The 13345-nt window shown below is 35.2% G+C and overlaps 1 protein-coding gene across 3 annotated transcripts in view; it reads right to left on the reverse strand.

Moving 5' to 3' along the window:
* Window positions 1-13345, reverse strand: part of WDR35 (WD repeat domain 35) — a 51681-nt gene that overhangs the window by 29783 nt on the left and 8553 nt on the right. For all 3 annotated transcript variants that reach the window (XM_080389990.1, XM_080389992.1, XM_080389991.1), the window contains 6 exons: window positions 13182-13315; window positions 11582-11747; window positions 11341-11486; window positions 9270-9395; window positions 5886-6071; window positions 3490-3550 (listed from right to left, as the gene is read on the reverse strand). In XM_080389990.1, coding sequence (XP_080246116.1) covers window positions 3490-3550; window positions 5886-6071; window positions 9270-9395; window positions 11341-11486; window positions 11582-11747; window positions 13182-13315 — 819 coding nt within the window. The remainder of the gene's footprint in view (window positions 1-3489; window positions 3551-5885; window positions 6072-9269; window positions 9396-11340; window positions 11487-11581; window positions 11748-13181; window positions 13316-13345) is intronic.

The raw sequence follows: 13345 nt of genomic DNA on the forward strand, positions 1-13345 counted from the left end.
TGCCAAGAAGCTCCAACTGTGATAATAAGCATGATACACTGTATATTAAGACCTTGAATGTGTACAGCTGTCTACACCTCGCACAAACTGACCTCACATTAGAAACATTTCAAGTTGTTCTATAAATCTGTATCTTCAAAAGTTACAAAAGAGGAAAGCAGCTATGATAAAACCAGCCCAGTATGTTCCAAAAGCATTTCATTTATAGGCGTTTGCTTTTCACTTTCACCCTCAATCTCATCCGTAAGTTTGGTGGGCTAACTTTAGTCTTATAGGATGCATATATTAAAAAAGGGTTGACTCTTTGGCTGTCTTTACTACACAGCAGCAATGAAAGACTTGCTTGTTATGTTTGAACTACTGAGACTACAGAAATTTTTCAGGACTAAAAAATGCAAATATTCCTAGCCTCAAGTATTTGCCTGTCTATGAGGCTGAAGGTTGCCTAGCATTTTCACAAATTAACTCACACTAGGAAAAAGCATGGTAAATCTATGCACTAAACTGAACCTCTGACACTGGAGGGAACAGCAGCAGAATTCAGAAAGCTTAGTTAAGCTAAAGGAAGAGAAGCTTCTTCCAGATTGTTTAATCTCTTCAACACAATTCAAATGCATTTGGAACAATAGAAGCATTTTCAGTTAAATAGCATTTCTCTTTAACTGTTTTCAGTCACTGAAGAAGATCCTTTTTTTGTGTAGACAGTTGTAGGGAGATGGGTCGTAATGGGGGAATTGTAAAGATACTGATAAATTTGTTTATAATGTAAATAAATAAAAATTCACAAATAGATTTAGAAAGCTCACACGTACAGAGCACTAGAAAAATGTAAAGGGAAGAGTTTAAATGTGGAGTTAGATGTGTACCCTATTTTTAGGCATCTCTGACAAAGACAAGCTGGTTGCCCTGGGCTTCTTTCTACCCAATGGAGAGCAAAAAGATCTCTTTCAGGAATGATTCATTGAACTTATTTTAGATGTCAACTGTAGAAATAGATGAACTACTCCCTGCAAATCCCTGAATCCTCCTCCCACTGCCCCAATCCCACCTGTCAAGTAAATCCAGGAGACCAGTAGGCACACATAGTACAGACATCTGATCAGATGTGGGGACAGGACAGGGGGACACAACAGACACCCCACCCACACCACAACCACCCACCACATCTTACTTCAGTGCTCAGTTTTGGGTTGTTTTTGTTTTTTTTCCCTCCATCCATTGTAAAATTCTTGGTATTGAATTTCCTGGGCACTTTATTCCTTAAGATTCTGATGTGCCATCCCTATTGTAAAAGGTGGCAAGAGGATATCAAATTGACATAGACAGAAATTATGGGACTAAAAATGTACCACAATATTTCATACACATTCCATATAACAAAAGTCAAACTGATTCATTAGAGCAGGATACCCTTCATTTTAATTATGATCTACAATATAGGGCACAAATTTCATAATATATATTTGACTTACAGCTGATTTTCTCCTGCTATCACTGAAAAAATGAACAGTGTTACGACAGTTACAAACTTAGTTAATATATAAAAAAACCTGTTTGGTAGTATTAGTTGAGGAAAATAATAATATTTATCATCTCAACTAATTCTGTTCTGGGGTGGGGGGTGAGGGAACCCTGCCTATATTCTGCTGTGAATTGTTGTTACTTCCTTGGTTTATAGTTCTTCACATTACTTTCCTCATCATTTCTATCTTACCAAAACTTTGCTAGTCACTTTCCCCATCTATTTTATCAGATAGAATGGCTGTTTGTTTATTGTTCAATTCTAACACCAAGTATTAGTACTACAGCTTGGAACTAACTTCTCTAGTAAGATTAATTTAGACAGAACAACTGCTTTTTGCAGAGAGGATGAAACAATGGCTCTAGGAGGCAATTTACATTGAAACAAGTTCATGAGGTTTCTTGTCAGGATAGCTACATCTCTTTTTGGCAAGGACAGGGAAAAGATTTTGGTTTGGTTTATTTAAAAATTAAACCCATCCAAAGCTACATACTACATATTAAATAGACACCTGTACATTAATAAAATAAGAGGAGAGGAATTTTTCCAGGTTTACAGTAAGCAATCTGGTTTTATCCATAACTTGTTCCAATATGGCTACGCTCCTCTGCTGTATCAACCATGCACAGAATTATCTCTTTTCAGAAGTATTTTAGTATGGTCACAGAGTGTTATACCACTGAGCACAGCAGTGCTATAGTGTATCCCACCTTTCTAATGTAGCCAAATCACATTAGATGTCTACTGCCAAATATACCTTCTAACAGGTAACTAAACTAAAGAAATTCTAAAAATAAGTACATACTTTTCATTTAAGTAACGATACTCTCTCATTCAAAAGCAAGTAATTATTTTTGTTAAAACTTCATTACAAATGACTTAACCTTTCAACAAAACAGAAAAGTTAATCAAAGAATCGAGCTTCAAAAAGAAAATGCAAATGGGGTTCACAGTATCTACTTTGAATCCAAATCCAGATTCATTTGGTTAACAAACCAAAAATAAAGCAAAAACCAGAACAAACAAAAGTGGATTAATTAATCAAAATGCTGATTAATTCGTCAGTTTGCCTGCACTTCTTTCATCTGTGTGTGGGTGTGTGTGTGGAATCAATAACCTTTATTCTCCAGCAAAACTCCCAGAAAACAGTGGTTTGCAATTACTTGTCAATGTCCTGTTCCACACTTGCACCAAACAAGCAGTAGAGAAAGCCTGGAACTCAGATCTATTTAGGATTTGAGGGCATTTTTGTACTTCTATTATAATCCACCGATTTTTATAATTTTTTATTTTTCATTTATAATCTGAAACTATTTAGATAAAGCAATCATGAGGAAGGAAAATATATTATCAACACAAATACGATAAGTTGATCTTTAAGATATTTGGGAAGCAGCAACACATTATTTTCAAATGAAAGTCTAAATTAAACTATTTCAGTTGCTCTGAGCAACTAGACCCCCTTCCAGAAAGTATATTTTCTTAAAAAGGAGATTATGACTGTTGTGAATGAAAATCTGAATCACCAAGAACATCCATTAAAAAAAAAAAAAAAAAGGAAAAGTAATGATTTTTAAGAATTCTATTATAAATAGTTTGCATGAACTACAAGAATCAGTTTAAATTTAGCCATTTCTAATAAGGAATAGGACTGGTTTTATAAGCCACTATTTTTATTAACAGAGTAATTAATGAGTCATTTCCAACACAAATTACAGTTCACAACATTGGAATCCCTGACTACGGAATCCCTAAATGTTTATTACATTCAGGGAGAGTCCAAGTAGAAGTGAGAAGCCAAGATAAAATCATAGTTACAACCACACACACAATACAAGATCACAACATTTAGATGCAAGGACTGTTACCACTCAGTGATTGCTCACTGAACGACAGACTTGCATAAGAAATTCATTATAAAGACGAGAAAAAAACCCAACAGAATAAGACTATTGCAAATTGCTTACCAATATCAATATATTTTGGGTCCAAGGGAGTGCCAATAGAATTGCAGAGAACCAGCACATACTGTACAGAAATAAAAACAAGTGTCGTTATTATCACGTTTTCTGTAAATTAGTAAACAGTACAAGGTTTTCTGTGAAGGTATATCTCATAACCCACGTTTCACACAATCCGATGCTGATCACCAACAGAAAACAGAGGGACCGTGACTGCAGTAAATATAAAGCACCATAAACATGAGAGTAATGAGATGTTTGCCAATTAGCACTATAACCAAAGCCAAGCATGAAACAGGAAAACGATCAGCTGTTTTAAGCGAAGGAGCAAATCTACCAGGCAAAATTACAATACGTAGGATGTACTGCCACAGGGTCTGCAGGTAACGTGGGCAAGACAGACTGTGTCTCACCCCTGCTACGTAAGGCACACACTGTACTGCGATTATTTACTAGTGTGATACACCAGCAATTTCTCAGTGACTCAACTCTCACCTAGCTGTTCGTGCAAAAGATAATCTAATAAACTGCATCAGACCCCCTGGCTAGCTCCCAGAAGTTAGGGCCCTTGTGTACCCTAGGACCTTTGCAGACATCAATTTCCTTGAACCTCCAAGAGGGGTACAATGCGGGGAGGACTGTGAATAAAGGCTATCCCTCCGCCCTGCAGTACGACAGACACTACAAAATGAGTTTTGTTAGGTTTGCCCTTCTTGTGATCCTGCTCAGGAAGGCTCTGATAGCATAGATACCTCGGATTGGTCTGCTAAATTCAGGAAGATGCAAATAAATAAAAATCGACCTAGACATCAATGCTTCATTCTTGTTGCTGATGTATTCATTTTTCCAGACCCAAATCAAGAATTACATAGCTTTATGACGATTACACAGGGAAATAAGAATGTCTTGAATGAGAAGTGTGGAAATCAAGTAGGAACTTCACAGTAAAAGTATTTAGGCTAAAAAAAAAAAAAAAAAGCCAGGGCTGCCAAAACTCAAAACTGGTTATCCTGACTCTCCAGGAAATGGAATATAATTAGTTCTTCATACCTCTTTTACCACCAGAACAACTCATGTAATTGTGGTAGTAGACTACAGCAAGTGTACAGATTACCCCTTTAAACTGACAGACTGATAACTTATTAATCACGTAGGAATGGTAGAATTTAGGTTTTTATATGAACTTCATTCTTTCAAAGAAAGAGATCTGAACAAGGATTTCTTTTAATTAATTTATTTATTTATCTGGTTCTGCCACCGATAAACACCTCTCAAAAGTATTTTTCATAACTTCCTGACATTCACATCCACTTGCAATACCTTAAATAGTTCCTGCTGAAATTAGTCTTTTTTGCCCCATCAGCTATTGCTGTACATTTTGCCATCTTGAAATCACAATTCTAATGAACAAAAGTATTGCAAAACAAACCTGTTTTTCAGAAAGCAACTGTAATGAACTGCTACCCAAAGGATAAGTTTGTTCATTTCCTAAAAGCTGACCCCCCACAGTGTTAATAATTACACTGGAGTCATTTCAAAAGAATTGAAAGATGCTTATTATCTGTAATTTTCAGATGCTAAAATTAAATTTCATTTATGCTCAAGAAAGTTACACCAAGTCCCTCCACTGTTTGTTTCCTGCTTTAAAAATACAGCACAGAAAAATCTCATTTTATTGCGCTCAATTTCACCAAATCATTTTGATCATGTATACCATATTTGCCATCTATATAACAGTACACCATTTATTGCACAATCAAGCAAAGCAGCACTAAAGAATTTTTTTCTTTACCGTTGCACCATTTGACTCCATCTCATGCTCTTCCTTTGTAAGCAATATACAAGCAATATAAGAAATAATTCACAGTGAACTCAGTAAGAAAAACCGTGTGTAACAGTTAACATCACACTAACAGAAAGTACATTAACCAAAGAATATATTTATCATATCATTTGTCACTACGTTTAAAATAAACAAACAAATGGAGCAGTTTGTGGTAATGTAATTTATACCACCTAAAAAAATCCCCCCTCCCTTTTTTTCCCCACTTCTGACTAATTAAATATTTGTTACCATTCTGATGCTCTCCTGCTTTTAACTTGTCTTTAGAAATACTTAGAACAAGTCTCTAGAAACATTAGTCTGGAAGGCTGCGGTTTCATTAAGTGACTAATGGCTACAAGGAGTTAAAAGCACACAGGCAGTTAATCAGTCTGCACATTTTCATTATTATGTTTGTTGAGGCTCTTTGTTTTTAAGCACCAAGCCCATTCAAGTGCCATTCTGTCAAATGACAACTGAATGACACACTCAGAATTTTACATTTCATCTTGTTCCAGCTATAAAGCACTGGCATGTGGAACAGAGCGTTTCAAATGAAAATTTAAGAAAAAGACTTTACCTGAGGTTGATTTTCATCTGCTTTAGTGGCTAGAACACAAAAGTCTCCATAAGTCGTTATGGAAATCAAACTCTTGACATATTTCACGTACTTCTCATTGTTTTTTGTGTCCCAAAAGACTACACAGTATTCTGGACGATCAGGTCGGGTATACGCGTAAACAACCGTATTGGAGCAGTAACCCCACTGCCAAGAGAGACAATTTTGATAAAACCTATCAGAAATTATAAAAATTTGATAATACATTTTTCACAGCTACAAAAGAAAGTGTTTATTTCATATACACAATCAGTATTCAATATACTTTACCTGTCAAGTGATGAACTGATACATTGAAAGTATGTGAACACAGCTCTGGTAATAAATTAGTTTCATACTATTAAACTGGCAAAAGAAGCCTTCCCATCACACAGAATAACATGTCACAATCAGACCTGGAGGATCAACCTCAAAATGTGACAAGATCTCACTTCTCCTTATTTCTTCCTTGTTCAGCAGGTACACAGAAAAACCCACTGTGATGATGGGGTTTGCCATGAAAATTCTTGCTCTATGACTACTGATTTGGAAACTCAAAGTTTGTTTCCAAGAATAAACACCTCAAACAGTGCAACTGCTGAGGCAGACAAAAAATAAGCAATTATATTAGAGCACCATATCAACTCACATCACCTTTTCCATATTAGTAACATGAGAAAAACCCTCCCTTCCCTGCCAGAACAATATAATTATTCATTAACGGGTGGGAGAAAAGGCAAAAAGGCAAAAGAAGAAATGGGATATCCAAACACTGCAAAAATCATGATGTATTTTATTGCAGTCCACTGATTTTAATTATAGAAATTAACAATGAAAACCCTCTCTAACACAGCAGAATCCAAAAATATCTCAGAAAGGAGGTGAAGCTGACAAATAAACAAGATATAAAGCAAAACCACTTAAAGATGGTGATGCAACTGTAGAAAAATTAACAGAATTCTCTGCATCAGCATTTAGTAGAAGGAGAAGAGAGAGCTTGTGAGAGAGCTGGCCAGAAGGGTTCCCACACTCCACAGGGAATGAAACCAAGATGATCAAGCATCAGCAAGAGAACTTTTAGAATAGATCTATAAACTGAATGGTAATAAATTGGCAGAACCCAAAGGTTTTCACTCAAGTACAGTTCTATGGGAATTCAAACACAAAGCTGTGGAATATAGCCAGAGGAACAAGAGTGGGGAGATGTAAAAAGCATTATGGTTCTGGGAATCACAAATCAGTATATCTAGCTTTCACACAAGGTAGAGATGTAAAAAAAAAGTAATAAATAATAGAATTAGAATGACATTGACATTAGACAGTCATGTTTTTAGCTCTGGAAGTTGTACCTCACTCATTTACTCTTATTTATTATCTTTCAGAGAAGCAACAGTCATGTGAACAGAGATGACCCAACTGATACGACCTACTTGGATTTTCAAGAAAATCAAGCTCATTTTGGATATAGGAAGACAATAAAAGGATTGGAATAAAGGTAGGTTTTGACAGCTGAGAGCACTACCCACAGGATCCTTTTCAGAGATGCAAACTGGAACTTACACTATTCAGAATATTCAAAATTTATATGAGAGGAATAAGTTACAAGGTAACAAGCCAGTAAACTGTTTGTCAGTTTGTCAAACCTAGAACTGATTTCAAGAAGTGGCAAAGGACCCCAGAATACTGTATGATAAGGATATAAAGTAAAATCAAATTAGATTTGAACAATACAGCAGAAGAAATGCAACTAGCACTATAGACTCTAAATTGGTATTACAACCCCAAAAAGACACCATGTAAACTATGAATAGTTTAAAAAAGATCAGCTCAATTCATAGTTTTTACTGTCGTATTAACTTTAAACCCCCTTTCTCTTAACACTTGAAAAATACACAAAACCGGATTATTCAGTGGATTGGTAATGTGATACTAACACTTCATCTCCAGGTCATTAATTCCAATCCAGTTTAAGTTAATGACAGTTTTGAATCACTACCATTTAATGACTGACACCTTTTACAGTATCTAGTTCCTAAAATGGAGTTACAGATATAATCACAAAGAACATAGTGGTAGCAATGTGTATTATTTATGGAAGGACAACACATACTGTTCACCATAAAAATATTTGACATTGAAACAAGTATACTACTAATAGGTTAAGTGTTTATTTACTGCAGAAATAATCAAATTTGAGCACATATTTTTCCACTATAAATATACAAAAAGGAGAGGGGAAAAATTAACAAAGAGCAGTTTCTAAAACTAAAGATTCAAAATATTATTCATTTGCAAACTGTGCCAGATCCTGAAACACACATGGTCTCATAGATACTGATGAGTTTAAGAAACAGCAACAGGCCTCTCTTACAGCTGTTACATGTTTCCCAGAATAAACATTAGGTAGCATTTCCTGCAAGACTAATTGCCAGCTCTAATTTCCAAAGTCTTTTCCAGCAGATTTACAACAAACAATTTGAGACTGCTTCTAACAGATTTGTGATTATAACTCCCTGACCAATGACTTTTCACAACCAAGAGGAACAATACATTTCAATATAGCAGCAGTATGTTCCTCATGTTACACACTCGCTCTCTTTAATCACAGTAGTTACACACTGATGATTAAAAAACATACCTTGTGTTGGAAAAAAAAGGTACACAATACTGTACACTTGACAGTAATCGCTATTTTTTTTAAACTGTAAATTTACAGTTAAATAGTCCTATTTAGTCCTATTAGTTAGGACTAAAAAAACCAAAACAAAACACAAAAAAACCCCATACGGTAGACAAGATCATTATTTAGAATTAGCTCAATACATATTTGTAAAAGGTATGTTGGAAACTGAAATATAAGTAGGAAGAACAGTTATCAGGTTGCATTCATTACTGCTGCTCAAGGTTCTACACAAACACTCCTGCTTTAAACCAGTAATTCACCACCAAAAAAAAAAAAAAAAAAAAAAGGCAGTAAAAGTAAGGCTCAAGCAATTCCCATTGTATCGCTTAGCCCACTCAGTATAACCAAACAGCAATGAAAACACTGGAGCCTTACCTACATGACAGCCTCAATTACTACCAAATTTAGAATCATGCCCAATTCTGTTAATATTTACAAAGCACACATTTCCCTATTACAAAAATAAAATCACAAATTCATTATAAAAGCAATGGCTAAGTCATTCCATCACCAAAACAGACACACATATTCTACTAAAACTTCAGCTCAGTAGTGTTAGTCAAGTAGCAACCATAAGTTAAGCACTGATTTATGTATTAGAGAAAGCTACTTTTCCAACTCATTCAGAAAGAGAGTAAGAGGAAACCTGTATTAATACAGTTAGGTGCCACATTACTACATACCTTGTAATCTGGACGAATGTTTGCAAAATATATGTAAGAATCAACAGCTAGTGCAATTTTCAGTCCACTTCCCTCCCAAGACAAGGCAGATACCTGTTTGCCAGGAACTTTCAGTGTGCGCAAATGCTTGTTTAAAACAAGGAAAGAAAGAGTTCTGAATTTATCATAGGAAAACCACCCTAAAAATACATAAACAGTTCCAATAGTTGATAAAAACCAAACATAGAACTTCTTTACAGTACCCCATAATGACTCCAAATTACAATACACGTACAAACAAACAGGGATCTATTTAACACGCATTACCATAAAACTGCTTTTGCCTCAATTCTTTTTTTGTCAGACAGAAAAAACCAAACCACCTCAGCGACAGCTGAAACTTAGAAAAATAATAGATGAAGAATGACAGTACAAGCATTTTTTTCTTTGGTTGATAATTTGAATCACCTTTTTAATTTCAGTAGCTACTAAAATAAACACAGTAATAGTACTGATATCTGACATGCCTCATAAGTTTCATTTATGTTGGAAATGTATTAGTCAGTTGATGTATAACACCCTTAACTACAGCTGTTAGTTTAAACAAAAGCATATAGCTAATCTATGCCAAGAGCATACAATGAATTAACCGCATAGGTACACAAATTGCAGTGAGGCAACAGACATTTTCCTCTTCTCTATTCCCTTTCATAAAAAAGTCTACAAAAGGCAGTTACATGTCTATTTACAATTAACAGCTAGCAAAGAAATAAGCTTTCCCTCTTTTTTGTATCTTTATTTTGCTGTAGAATTTGAATGCAACAATTGGAAAAAATGTTTTCAAAAACTATAACCTTAGTCCCACAGAGCACTTGTTTGCGGGAAACTTTTTGTTTGCCAATAATATAGACATATGTAATAAAGGATACATTAATCTACTATTTACTGCAAAAATTTGAATAATCTTAGGCTTTAAAAGAATACAATATTTTACTCAGCAGAACACCAATACTTATGCTTAAATCTAACTTTCCTTTTGAGGGCATAACTTTGTGCCTAAACAAAGTTTAGTTTGTGCCTAAACTACCTTTTTCATGCCTTTGATCTGATGTAAATATTAAGTCCCAATGCTGGTCACACATTTCTCAAAAGATACCATCTTCCAAAAAGTTAAGCCTGTACCTGAATATCAGAACTAGTACAAAACTCTAAACACTGAAGAATTTACTTCTAAACACTAGATACAGAGTCTGGAACCCCTATTTCAGTTGATCTGAAGCAGCAACCAGAGACATAACTATTGCCCAAAGTCTTCAGTTCCATTTAATTCTTTCAACTAAGGGAAAATCTACAGATGATGTTGCATCTTAACCCCTTTCGCAGCACAGGTCACAGCAATATGCTTACCACAGATACCCCCAGAGCCAACCAGTACTTCCTCTGTACAAGGGACAAACTTTCTCACACTCAGATACGTAACACTAACTTACTGATTTCCTGATATACGCCTAGGAGGGAAAGTGAAATTATCTGAAATTACCTTGCAAGGCAAGAGTAGCACCATGAACAGAAATGTATAGGAAAGTGGTCTTTTAACATTTACAAGACAATATGCCCAACAGACAAATGAAGATTAGAAACAGTATTTTCTGAGGTTTCTGAGCCGTTGCTTTTACTGGTACCAGAAGCTGTTTCTCAGTTTTACTGATGCCATAAAAATAGAGGGGAACATTCACTGTATTTGATACCCAGAGGTTAAGTTAGCATCTTACCTGCTGCCTAAGCATTCCAAATCGCTTACTGACTATAGTCTGAACTGAGGTATCCGAGTTAGATGTTCCAAGTTAGACACTATACATATCCCATCACTTTGCAATTGGGTTCTCGCACTGGCCACTAACTTGCGGTTCTAAAAGGGTACCTGGTCCCGTGTCATCTTTCCAGATCCAGGTAGATATCCTAGATACCTTAGAGCACATTAAACACACTAAACACCTACATTTTGGCATCCAAACTCCACCAGTAATGACCATACAGACAAAACATTCTAAGATTTAAAAAAACATTTAATATATATATTGAATATTTTTACCTCACCAAACGGAGTATAGAACTGCACAATGTTTACATCTTTTTCTTGAGAAGTTGCTTTTAGGGACCCTGCCACCGCCAACACGCTTCCACAGTGGTTCCACTGAATACATACTATACTCATACCAGTGTCAATCAAAACAGGATCTAGTTTTTAAGAAATAAACATTAAGAATATAAACACAAGTAGATGTTTTGGATCAAGAGTAGTTCAGTAATTAGCACACACATTTTGTACCTACTCTGGTCATTCTCATCTCTCATTATCTGGCATCTTCCATTGTCATAACAGACAGCAAGACAAGGACAATCTGGTTCAATGTAGCCTTCTGTACCATGATACCAGTGTATTCCAGCAATACTGAATGCTCCAGTTAAGTTCACCAAACAACTCAGTTTCATTTTCACCTAGACAAGAATGGTTAATTATTTAAAGTCATATACAAAATGTTTTTTAGAAGAACAATTTATCTCTCTACTGATACCTTGCAGAAGACAAGATGTCTATGGAAAAAATTTTTCCTGTCCCAAGAAAAAATCTTCACACTTTCAAAATTTTAAGAGTTTGAAAGAATTCCTTATTCACAGACAGATCAGACAAATGAAAACATGTATTTTAACTACTAAGAAGTACTTTAATGTTGGTGTTTTCATTCTTTGAAAAGTAACTTAAAACCACAGAAAACGAAACAAACCCAAACAAACAAAAAGTCCCCAGCACATGCACATACACATAAGGAACCCCACTGGCACTTTGCAAAAAATAAAAATAATTTCAAACCATTCCTGGCCAAAAGATTTAAAAAAAAAAAAATATCTTTGTCAGCTTTTTCTTGATAGAAGTGTCTTAAAAAAATATATAAAAATAATTGTAAAAAATAAGTGTCCAAACTAGAACACCAATTAAGGTAAGTTTACTTTTTTAATAAGTAGCCCTGTACATCTGGTAACACAGGTAAGGGCTTTTTCTGAAAGAGTGCACCTGGATCACTTCTAGAAGGGCTACCAGGTAAATTATGGAAGAGGGGTGGGAGCACGGTGGGGCAGAGCACAACCATATATATTGTTGATAAAGGGGGATGGGGGGGGAGTGGGCAGGGAAGTGACAACTTACTTAAAGAATTTCACTGATTTACAGCACATGCTGGAAATGCCATGACTCACACAGTGGTAAGAAAGATAGATACAGTGGGGAAGGTAAAGAAAAGAAAACAGGAAGGCAAAGGGACACAGGGAAAGAAAATTCACCATAATAGGCATCTAAAAAGTTAAGAATATGGTTCCAATTATGTTGCTCTTTTCAAAGACAGTGGTTTAGTTCTGTTTAGCATTTTGTCATAGTCATAGTCCAATACTCCAAGTAAGTAGATAAAAATAACTAACTAAACCAAAGTTGTAGGAATGCAGCAATATTATAATCACTTCCTTTCATTTTTCCACTTATCAGGTTTTCTCTGAAGCACATAACATTCCTTATGGAATAAAGAATGACAGAGGCAATAAGAAAATAAACTATTGCTTTAGTCTAAAAAGCATGCTAGTCCTTTTAACATGAATTTAATTTAATTAGTATCACCAAATGTATTTTTACAATTTCAGTAACTATTGCAAGGCAAAAAGGCATTAGTTGATGCAATATTCATTTAGCTACCAAGAAAGAAATAACTATATTAAAAAGTTGCAGCTGCATAAAACTTGAGCAACAACTTCATGCACAAGACCCTGTCCAGTTCTCAGTACTGAAATCCACCAACTAAACAAACAAACATGAAATAAATTAAGAGGAAGTAAGGATTTATGCTTGCTGAAGTTAATACCTTTATTATACCACCATGAACTTACAATAAAATTTCCCTGATTGTCATAAATGTGAATCTCTCCATTTGCCATTCCAAAGAGTAAGACTTTGCTATCAGAGGACCAGGCCACGTGGCACAGGTGAGTACCTTTCAAGTCTTTTCCCCAAATGCGATTGCCTGTAATAGAACACTGACTGTACTTAATAA

This window comes from Falco punctatus, assembly GCF_963210335.1.
Source record: "Falco punctatus genome assembly, chromosome: 5".
Lineage (NCBI taxonomy): Eukaryota > Metazoa > Chordata > Aves > Falconiformes > Falconidae > Falco > Falco punctatus.